This window comes from Syzygium oleosum, unplaced genomic scaffold, assembly GCF_021117445.2.
Source record: "Syzygium oleosum isolate NSW1041296 unplaced genomic scaffold, Sole_v2.1 Sole_v2.23, whole genome shotgun sequence".
In the NCBI taxonomy this organism is placed as follows: Eukaryota; Viridiplantae; Streptophyta; class Magnoliopsida; order Myrtales; family Myrtaceae; genus Syzygium; species Syzygium oleosum.
The window spans coordinates 3,289,585-3,299,896 of NW_026607507.1; the positions used below are offsets into that span (position 1 = coordinate 3,289,585).

General features: G+C 43.5%; 2 protein-coding genes across 2 annotated transcripts; one reads left to right on the forward strand and one right to left on the reverse strand.

The window, feature by feature from the left end:
* The first annotated feature begins 3,258 nt into the window (after positions 1 to 3,258).
* Positions 3,259 to 5,449, forward strand: LOC115682675 (RING-H2 finger protein ATL40-like). The gene is made up of 2 exons (XM_030606969.2): positions 3,259 to 4,168; positions 4,930 to 5,449. Exon 1 carries the CDS (start codon positions 3,435 to 3,437, stop codon positions 4,152 to 4,154), a length of 720 nt encoding a protein of 239 aa, XP_030462829.1. The 5' UTR covers positions 3,259 to 3,434; the 3' UTR covers positions 4,155 to 4,168; positions 4,930 to 5,449.
* A 230-nt stretch (positions 5,450 to 5,679) lies between these two features.
* Positions 5,680 to 9,573, reverse strand: LOC115682674 (sodium/calcium exchanger NCL2-like). The gene is made up of 7 exons (XM_030606968.2): positions 8,832 to 9,573; positions 7,971 to 8,156; positions 7,411 to 7,592; positions 7,124 to 7,269; positions 6,476 to 6,758; positions 6,109 to 6,411; positions 5,680 to 6,000 (listed from the first exon to the last, which is right to left on the reverse strand). The coding sequence occupies exons 1-7, from the start codon at positions 9,211 to 9,213 to the stop codon at positions 5,752 to 5,754; spliced, it is 1,731 nt and encodes a 576-aa protein (XP_030462828.1). The 5' UTR covers positions 9,214 to 9,573; the 3' UTR covers positions 5,680 to 5,751.
* Between the last annotated feature and the right edge of the window lie 739 nt (positions 9,574 to 10,312).

Genomic DNA, 10,312 nt, shown 5'->3' on the forward strand with positions numbered 1-10,312 from the left:
GAAACATTTCCATATAAAGTATGGTAAATAAGTGCACCGAAATCACTAATCAACAACGTCCCTAATTTAATGGTCTAGTTAAGCTAATTTTGTGAGTAATTTATGTTTGCCATTGGCTTGCACAAACTAATTATGAAACAAAGATGAAAACAACCGAAGCATAATCACTTAGATGTACCTCCTTGTCTCATGGTCGCACAATGATTGTGGTAGGAGATTGCGCCATTACGTGGAGTCCGAACTCTTAGCGAAGAATTTGACTTTATACAATATACTCGATCCGACTTGAATCCAACTTATATCCGACCCAACCTGGTATCTAATAATTTGACCCAAAAAAAAAAAAAACCTGGTCTCTAATTCATAGCAATTTTTCCCCTTAAATTATTGCCTTTGAAGAATGGACGACTCCACAGTCTAGCTTGTCGAGTTGGTGAGCGAGTTCGGTGCTCAGGTTGGTTGATGGGTTAGGAATTAGCGTGGCACATGAGCTACGTGGAGACGCGAGTAAGCGCCGCACTGACAAACAAGAACAAAGAGGGTTTAGAACCGGGAACAGCCCAGTTTATGTTTTTGGGTAAAAAATCAAATTCTTATAATAAAATATAAAAGTTACACCATTTCACTACAAAAACATATATTGGTCAAGTTGTCATGCTGATGTTTTTTCATCTCGAAGACCATGGTTCGATTCTTGATGCATGCATAAATATTGCATTTTTTTAAAAGAGGCTGTAGAACGAGCCTTGAGGGACCTAGGCCAAACCCTTGTGGACCTAGGCACAGGCACCGAGATCTCGGGCTTAGCCTCGAGGGACTTGGGCCCAACCTAGGCCTCGGCCTCATGGGTCTTGGCCTAGCCTCATGGGCCTAGGCCGAGCACCCGACTACCGATGAATAGGGCTGGGCCTTTAAGGACCCAAGCCAAGTGCTCATGACTTGGGTGAGTGACTCGAGTGCTTGGAATGGCCATTGGGGACCCAAGCACCACTTCTAGGGACCCGAGCATTGGCATCGGGTTCATTGGCGTGGCCTCAGGGGAATTGGGCCTTGGCCTCTATAGACTAAGGCAAGGGCACCAAGGTCTCAAACCTAGCCATGATGGACCTTGCTATGTGCTAGTGACTTTAGCACGGAGCCAAGTACTTGGACATGGCCTCTGTGGACCCAAACAGGCATCGAGGTCTTAGGCCAAACCGCGAGGGATCTGTGCCCAGCCTCCGTGGGCCCAACTGTCTATGATCTAGTCTCAACCTCGATGGACCCAAGCCTGCCTTAATGGATTTGGGCTAGGTAGTAGTGACTTAGACGCCGAAGTCGGGTACCCAAGTGTAGTTACTAGGGAACTAGGCATGGGCACCAAAGTCCTGAACCAAGCCTTCATGGACCTGGACACAAGTAGTAGGGTCTCGGGCTCAATGTCGAGGGACTTGGGCCTGGCCATTTAGGAATTGGGTCCAGTCACAATGGACTTAAGCCTGGTGCTAGTGGCTTGGGCTCTGGAGCTGATTACACGGACAAGGCCACCGAAGACCTAGGCATAAGGGTCCTAGGCATGGGAACAGGCATCGGGTCTTGAGCTTTGCCTTAAGGGACTCGGGCTTGGCGTCTATGGAACCGGGTTTGGCTATCAAGGAATTGGGATTGGCCTTGTTAGACCTGAGTTGGGCTCTAGTGCTTGGGTGAGGGAGCTGGGTACCTAGGCATGGCCGTTGGGGATGTGAGCACACATACCAAGGTCTGGGGACTGGCCTCAGGGACCCGGGCACATCCACCGATGTCTTGGCCCCAAGCTAAGGGACCTCAGCCCCGCCTCCATGGAGCCAAGCCTAGTTGCCAAAGAATCGGGCCAGGCCTTAACATACCCAAGTAGGCCTCGATGACTTGGGCATAGGAGTCGAATGCCTAGGCATGGCCTTTGGGGTCCTAGACGTGGACTGGGCACCAGGGTCTCGAGCTCCACCTCCGTGGACTAGAGCACAAACATTGGGATCTCGAGCTTGGTTCTGAGGGACTTGGGCCAGCCTTTGTGGATATGGACCCAGCTACCAAGGAATCGGGCTTGGTCTCGATGGACCCAGGCCGAGTGCCAATGACTTGCACGGGGGAGCTAGATACTCATGCATGGTTACTGGGGATCCAAGCATGGGCATGGGAGGGTATTGCTTTTTGATTAAATGGATCGAAGTTGGATTATTGGAAACCCATTATTAAATAGGCTTTGCTTTATTATACCCACTTTAACTCATATTTTAACCAATTTAACGAATATGAGTTAAAATATGGCTTCATGACCATTTTGCCACCTCTACTCTTCATTTCATGATTGAGTAGTCCTCGTGGGCCTTCAATTAGGGAAAAGCAATTGCAACGGTTTGTGAGATTCCTTTCTTGAGCAAACCAAAGCTGTTGGCCTCCTAGATGTCTATATTCTCTTCAGATCCACTACCACTTATATTCTAATTTATGAAACTTTATCAATATATACCCAATTCCAAGTAGGAGGCTGGATTGGTGGCACACATAGCTTGGATTAAACTGGGCATCACCCAAGCCCTCTTGAGCAGAGCGTGGGCGGTGCGGCAAGCTTTGTTTAAAGCGCATTTCGCTCGCTTAGCTGAGGATGAGAGGGGACTCTCTGGCTTCAGACACAGGCGTAGGGATAGGGAGAACGATGTGGCCCGACTGAGGAGGGTGTTTGTTTTTATTTTTCTATGTAGCTCAATCGAACATTAACGGAAGACTATTTGCAGATCAGCAAGTTGATATTGCGTCTCTCTTTCCAGTCCTGGGAGGAAGTGTGAATGTGAATGCGCAAATTAATAAATATTGACTAGCCTGAATATGATTTCTTTTTGTCATCATTTGAGGTGTGAACGTAAGTGGTGCATAGCCAAAGAAATTTCCAGACTGAATATTGATAAAATAAGGAACGATCTCACATTTAAGCCTCAAATTTCAACCCTTGAATCTAGCAGTACAGATTCACGAATGCGAAACTCTGCAGCCTATTGGAAACGTGAATTCGCATGCGAAGTTTCCTTTCGCCTCGATATCAAGCTAGCATGTTCACGCAGTTGACTTTCTTCACCATCCTAACTTTAGATAAATCAAGTGGTAACGTAATGGAAACAAACTTGGCCAATGCATAAATATTGTGGAAAAGTGAAGTAAAGTGGTGGGCGGCAAGTCAACATTCAACGGTCAACCCCTTGAAACTACATGGAGATTAACTCGTCTTTTCTTCGGTTTTTGTTTTGCGTGTCCACGCAAGTTCCTTAATCTACTAAAAAACCTCCCCAGATTCAACTAACTACATGTGGCACAGATCACATTAGAGAGGCCTCTCCTAGCCAAAGCATATAAGGCAATTGTTATCCCTCTCGTTTTCATTAGATTTTGCTTTTGGTGTGTCTATCTATTCACACACAAGTATGGATGATGATCACAATGATCACCTTCCACCCTTATTTCCTCACAAAACAAATTATGACTTCAACAGCAAGATCCTTCTCGCTGCCATCGTATGTTTGTCCATCGTCATAATGCTGGTCATCCTCCTCCACTTGTATGGCAGATACATTCTTCGCAACCGTGCCCGGCGCGGTGCCGCCGTGCATGCTCTAGCCCTCAGGGTCGCCCATGCGCAGTCCAGCAGCGAGCCACCCAAGACTGGCCTCAATCCGACGGTCATTTCCTCGCTGCCCTTCTTTATATTCAAGCGGAGCGACCGCCAGGACGATGCCTCGGCCGAGTGTGCAGTTTGTTTGAGCATGTTGGAGGATGGAGAGACGGCGAGGGAGTTACCCAATTGCAAGCACATTTTCCATGTGGAGTGCATTGATAAGTGGCTGAGCTCGCAGTCCACGTGCCCCGTTTGCCGCACCGAGGCCAAGCCCCTGATGAAAGCCGAGCACCATGAACCTCCTTCTGGGACAGCTGCAGTGACAGCTCTGTCGCTCGAGAGCGTCGACTCTATTTTTCCAAGTATCGAAGGGATGCCGGATGCCGCACAAGGGGCAAACAAAGACAGCAGTTCGTCAAGCTCGCGATTTAGTTCATTCAGAAGGATGCTTAGTAGGGACAGATTGTCGCTGAGAGTTCAATCTCACGGCCAAGAAGACGATGACTTAGAAGATGTAGAGAGACAATGATGCAACAACTATAGGTAATACAGAATTTTTGCGAGAATTTTTCATTCTTGTTAATTACTTTTAAATGTTACCATATATTCTACCTATAGGAGGGAGTAGCTGTTATTGCTTGAACATTTTCGCAAATGATGACTCATGTGGGGAAGATTAATTATTTCAGAAAATGAGTTGGTCGGGTGTAAAGTCTTCACATGGTCGGCTTGACGGTGCTGATGAGGGCCAAGAAGATCTGGTTTTTGGTAGCCTAAGGTTTGAATTAAAGCAATGAATGGACTATTAGGTGGTGGCAATGTGAGGCACGAAGCCATTGACCTGTCGAATGAAACATATTGGCTGTGCAGATATCAAGATCCTGAATCGCGGAAAATCTTTATAATTAATAATGATACCCTTCAGCAGATTATGAAAAATTTGGTACAAGCAAAGTCAGCTGCTAATCTTTTCCTCTTACCATGTTGGCACAGCTCTGTAATCATCTGTCATTAGCACGAGGTGAACGGATAGACTTGTGATGAGTATCTCAGAAATTGAATTTATTGGCGAAGTACATGGATTCAACCTCGGTTAGATTGACGACAGCGACTGTCTAGATCATGATTGTAAATTACAGTATATCAGATAGTGGAGGGCATCTGAAGCTGAAGGCGATGCAAAAGATCGTGTTCATTGAATTAGATTGAAGAATTAGCGCTCTCATTGAAATGAATTAAGAAGAATATCAAATGGACGCGCGCCGATTTCTCTATGTAATTTCATAGTCTCCGCTGCTTCACAGCTCTAGCGCAAGCGCACCGACAGAGGCTAATGAGAGGAGGGATCTAATCAATGGTTTCGAGATAAGCCAGAGGGTAAGTCAAATAGTTTTTGAGATGAGTTCACGTGCACTGTACTTAAAGTCCCAAGTCCAAACCATCTGGGTTTTGATAATGCGCATATCAATGTCTCAGCATGGACTTGAAAGGAAAAGTTATGTGGTGCAGAAATTGCTCTCGCTAAGATTCTCTTTAGTATCTGTCACGCAAATCCAATCTCCCCCTAGATGAACAAGCGTGGTGCTTTATCAACTCCCGATCCAAAGCATTTAAGTTCATTCATGTAAATGTTTCAAATAAACTTGAAAGGAAAAGTGATATGGTGTTGGAAATAACTGTCTTGGGGATTTCCCTTATGTTTTCTTTCACATAACTCGATCCTGAATTTCGCAATTCCCATCCATTGGCCTTGATTTTAAGGATAAGGAAGGTTTTTGCAGTCTTGGGCCCGGTTTAATGAAGAAGTTTGTCAAATGCTCAAGACGCTGGGCTGCGTCGCCGCTCTTAAAGCAGATGATGGATTCGCCATGTCAAATGGAATCTGGCATAGAAGACATGCTTAAATGGCCCAAACCTTCCCTAGGAGGACCAATTCAAAGCAAATGAACATGGTGGTGAACTGGCTCAATGGACTTTTACTTCAGCATAAAAGTTAAGCAACGTCAAAAGACGGAGAAATCGATCTGAATGATGAGCCTCAGTGTTGACAAACCAAATACAAAACAAGCTGCGAGCTTCGATATAGCCTCAGTTTTCTTACACAGTAAATTGCAGGGTCCACAAACCTATGATAATCCAAGAACATAGTTGAGAACGTACACCAGTAACAGGGAGAGGGGGTAAAGCGCATAGGCCAAGAAACTCATCCAAAGCGGGAAGGTAGTGCGGAAACTGGCGATCGCGCCCATCACAATGCATACAATCACTGTCACCAATACTTCTGAGAAGAAGTCCCATGTCAGTTGGCGCACGTAAACCAAGCCTAAGAACACCGCCAAGGACAGGACATTGCCCATGGTCACTGATCCATATATCTGCACCATAAGTCTCTCATAGTTAAGTTCTACATTTGTTATAGTCACCTTCATTTGTGGCTATGTGAATTAAGGTTTGTAGAAAATCATAGATCCGGAAAAACATACCTCTGAGTACGTCAAAGACGTGGTTCTCTTTTTCTTTCGGCTGGAAAACATGAGGCACGAGACAACCTCGCTGGAGCTGGCGAACGGAAGGATCACAAAAGACACGAAGAAAGAAGGAATACTTGTGGCAGTTGAAAAGTTGTCGACTGCATCCACGAGGGGATCTGCAGTGATGGCGGCAATAGCTGTTCCGAGAAGCAGCATTAGTATTGCTTTGGTGGTATTCCACTTCACATTTTCCACGTCATCCACCGCCAGCTCATCTTCCTGGTCTACCAACTGATCAAGCTGTTGCTCTGTCCGCTGCATGGTCAATTTTCGTTACAACATTTTTTAGATAAAAAACTGACTGTAATAATTGTAATACCTCGTCGAAATTGTTCAGAAGCCTTGTTGTCAGGGATATATCGTCATGCACATTTGCTCCTGCTGCAGTGCGTTTAGCCCTCCTGAGCCATTTAGAGATTCCTTCAATGAACTCAGCAGAATCTAGTTTTAAATCCCGAGAAGTGTCGAAATCCTCTATCACTTTATCGACTGCGTCATCCATGTTTATCTCTACCTCTTCAATCTCAATTCCAATGATGAGGGCTCGTAGCTCTGCTGGGGATAGGTATCCATTAGAGTCCACATCAAGTTTCTTGAATAACCTGCAATATCCCATCGGTCAAAAGTTAGATCAAGTTCGACATTGTTCTTAAGTAGAATAGAAGTCCATCTGATCTCTTCTTGACTATTTGAGTTTGACTGAACTTGACACAGCTTTTCCTTTCTTGCCATAAATCAGCTTATGGTTATTTGTCCATTAACCACTGGCATTCACCGACTTTTTCACGTTCAAGAAAGTTTAATTTAGGAATGTCATCTCCATATATGCGATTTTTCGGGCTTCCCTAGTCCTAACTTCAGGGTTCCTAGTAATTGGTGAAGAACATGCCACTTTGAAGGTGAGTCGCCAGGTTCATAAAGTGACAATGAAATGATGAGAAGTAGAGGGAAAAAGGAAGCAACTAACTTTTCTATGACAACCGTATTGGGTTTGCCTTCATCAGTAACTAGCTTTCCAAGTGTACGTGCTTTCAATTGCTGTAGGAGTCCTGATATTACGCGCTTATGCATTGCATATGCAATTCTTCTTCTTTGGATTCTTGGCTGGAAAACCTGCATTATTTTTTGTTGTCCAAAGGGCCACGATTCAGAACACATCCGCTTATGTCATATGAAATTTGTCGATGTGGCTTGAACTGTGACAGCTAGTAGACTTGCAAGCATTGATGTTTTGCTGAATGAAAGTGGGATTACCTGGTAGAGGCTGTACGACAGCAACAAACATATAGAAACAATGAAAGAAACCAGAATTGCGGCTCGGCTTAGTGAGCTCGCACCAAAAATTTCCGGTAGTTGGACTATTATGAATGGAATTATAGAGATTATCATGATTCTTGCTGCATAGCTTGTCCAGATGTCGGTGCTCACCCCAGATCCTGTGACAGTCACCGTCATTTGAGATATAATGTGAGTTGCATCTAAATAGACAACCTATAACAAGGGTCATTTTCAAATTGTTGCAGTCAAAAGTTCTGTTGCAAATAGCAAAGCTATTAAGATATTTGCATGGGGGAAAAATTATTGCTTCAGATATGACATACAAGTAAAAAAATCATGCAATTGTTTTACTTGAAACATTCAAAGATGATCTTTTGAGGAGCCTACTTTCTCTGCATATTCATCTGTGAAGAATCGTTTGGTTCGATAACTATGCCATGGAGCAGAATTTTGCAAATAGGAACTGATGCAGAGCTTTTGGGCATCCATAACCAGAAGTATGATCATGGCGCATCCAAATAGAGTTCAGAAGGTACCAGCTAAGCTGAATAATTTCGTATCCTTTTGATCCACGGTGGTTGAGTTCTCGATATCGCATTTTCCGACGATAATACAAGTGCCCCATAGAACAGTCAGAAGCATTACCGTCGATCCAGCAAGCAAGCCGATCCCAACAGAGACCTGGCTTTGAGCATCTTCTGTGCTCCCAGAGACACCAGATGCTACAAATAAACGGATGTTACACCGGCACAAGCCATTTATAATTCAAATCAACATGCTGGAAGGAATGACTTCAAGGACTAGCTGATGAAGTCAATGAAGTTGGACAACCGCAGACGTTAAGAGCAATCAATTAGACCGAGCCAATATTCCAGAGCATATATTATTCATTGGTGGGATTATGCTGCCTCATACATATAGCAGTTATAAGTGCATGTGGAAAAGAAATCTTTACAGTCTGCATATGCAGCAGAAAATCAAGACATAAGGCTAAGAATTTATAAGGAACAACTATCTCCGTCCTTGCTGTCTCCTTCCCACCAGCCAACAGTACAACCTTCCTGAATTGCATCAAGACTTTCCTTTTCATGGCAGAAACAGTAATTCTCACAGAAATGATTTCATGGCAAAAATGCTATGTTGCATTGTAGTTAACGGAAGAAGATCGTTTTGTTAACCTCAATAGAAGATGAAATCATTTTGTGACAATTACAGATTCAAAGATCTATAAATCTCACTCTTACCCTCATTTTCCTTACTGTTACTGCTTCGGATTAAGGATGTTGATGCTAGAATGACCTTTTTGCATCAAAAGCATGGATGAGAGAGAATCTTAACATAGGTTACAATTCTGACATATAGGGACTACATTTAGCAAAGTTAGAAACCAAGCTTACCAAGGATAATTGTAGCATCAGGAAGTGAGCTAAGTATTGGCAGAAAGAGACCCCCAATAATGCCAGGACCAAGAATCTGCAGCAAAATCTCGCTTCCATTGGACAACTGCTTCGCCGCTAGGAACATCAAGTAACCATACACCAGAATCAGGAACACATTCCCCCATATGGTGGTAGTGCACGGCAAGAACCCATACGTCTGATCGCAGTCGTCCGATGAAACCAAACGGCTCAAGAACAGCACCGGCTGCTTTACATATCGAACTGCCTCAAAGATAATATCAGAGGCCGAGTTTTCCTCGATCTTACGAGTCTGAACGTGGCTGACGAGCGAAAGCAAGATGACCGGAAGCAAAAACTGAGGCACTTTCATCTTCGCCATTCCCCGGGATGAAGCCTTGTCCAATAGCTCGACTGATACAAGGATTTGGTCTTATATTGGACTTAAAAGTTTATCATCATTCAAGCTTCAACTTGGCCTTCTAGATGAAGAGGATTAAAGAAAGACTTTAAAAGTTCATTTAATACAATCAAAGAACCAGGGTGTGGAGTGGTTGAAGTCAGCCTGCAAGAATAAGATCTTGAATGAAAGGAATACACTTAATTAAGTCAGGATTAGACAAATTACTCCACTTAAATAATGTGTTAATGCAGAGATCGGATTCAGACTTCGAGCACATTGGCTTGTACAATACTCAGCAACCACATGTTTCAGACAACAAAGTAAACCACCAGTTGTCATTATATATATATTGAATCGAGGAACCATCACATGCAGAATCATCCGGTCTGAGCCTTGAAGTGCAAGCTCTTATCAGTTCTCTGATGCCAGTAAGCGATGTTTGTACACAAGAAATGTACAAAAGTACAAGTCGGAGATCATTTGCAAATATTGAATATTGAATAGTCCAAAGGTGATTTTTCAAATCATTTTGCGTGTGAATGTAAGTGAAGTACAACCCAAGAAATTTCTATATGGAAAGTAAGCTCATTTTCTTGGTCATCCAAATTGACCCGGAAGGAACAATCTGAGAAAGCTGCCCTCCACCAGATTGAAGTCGTGGTACAATTTTGGTCAAATTACAAGAAGGACCAGTGCAATTGCATCTCTGAAAATCACATTGACAATTCCTATGCTGGACAAGAATAAGTAGGAAAAAAAAATATTATAATTGGAGAAATTGCAGAGAAATCTACAAGACATCTTTTAAGTGTGTTTCCAACTTTGCCAAACTGAGAACGACAAGCTTCCAGAAATTCAATCTGACTAACTTCAACAATTTTTGAAATATGGCAGTGGAAGATTCATGCTAGAGAGAGTGATGAGTAGATGGCTTTGATTAATTACATGTGATTAGAAGATGATTTTAATTAACATACATACAAAAGTTAAATCTGCTATAATCTTAGATGGTCATACATATTATGCCGAAATGACGCATGTCGGAAACTCCATCGGTGATTATGCTGTATTACAGAGC

Coding starts and splice junctions, on each gene's coding strand:
- LOC115682675 (XM_030606969.2), top strand. CDS start 3,435: ATGGATGATGATCACAATGATCACCTTCCACCCTTATTTCCTCACAAA.
- LOC115682674 (XM_030606968.2), bottom strand. CDS start 9,213: ATGGCGAAGATGAAAGTGCCTCAGTTTTTGCTTCCGGTCATCTTGCTT. Junction 6,759..7,123: donor AATACGGTTGTCATAGAAAA/GTTAGTTGCTTC, acceptor GGGATATTGCAG/GTTATTCAAGAAACTTGATG. Junction 6,412..6,475: donor TTCTGAACAATTTCGACGAG/GTATTACAATTA, acceptor TTGACCATGCAG/CGGACAGAGCAACAGCTTGA.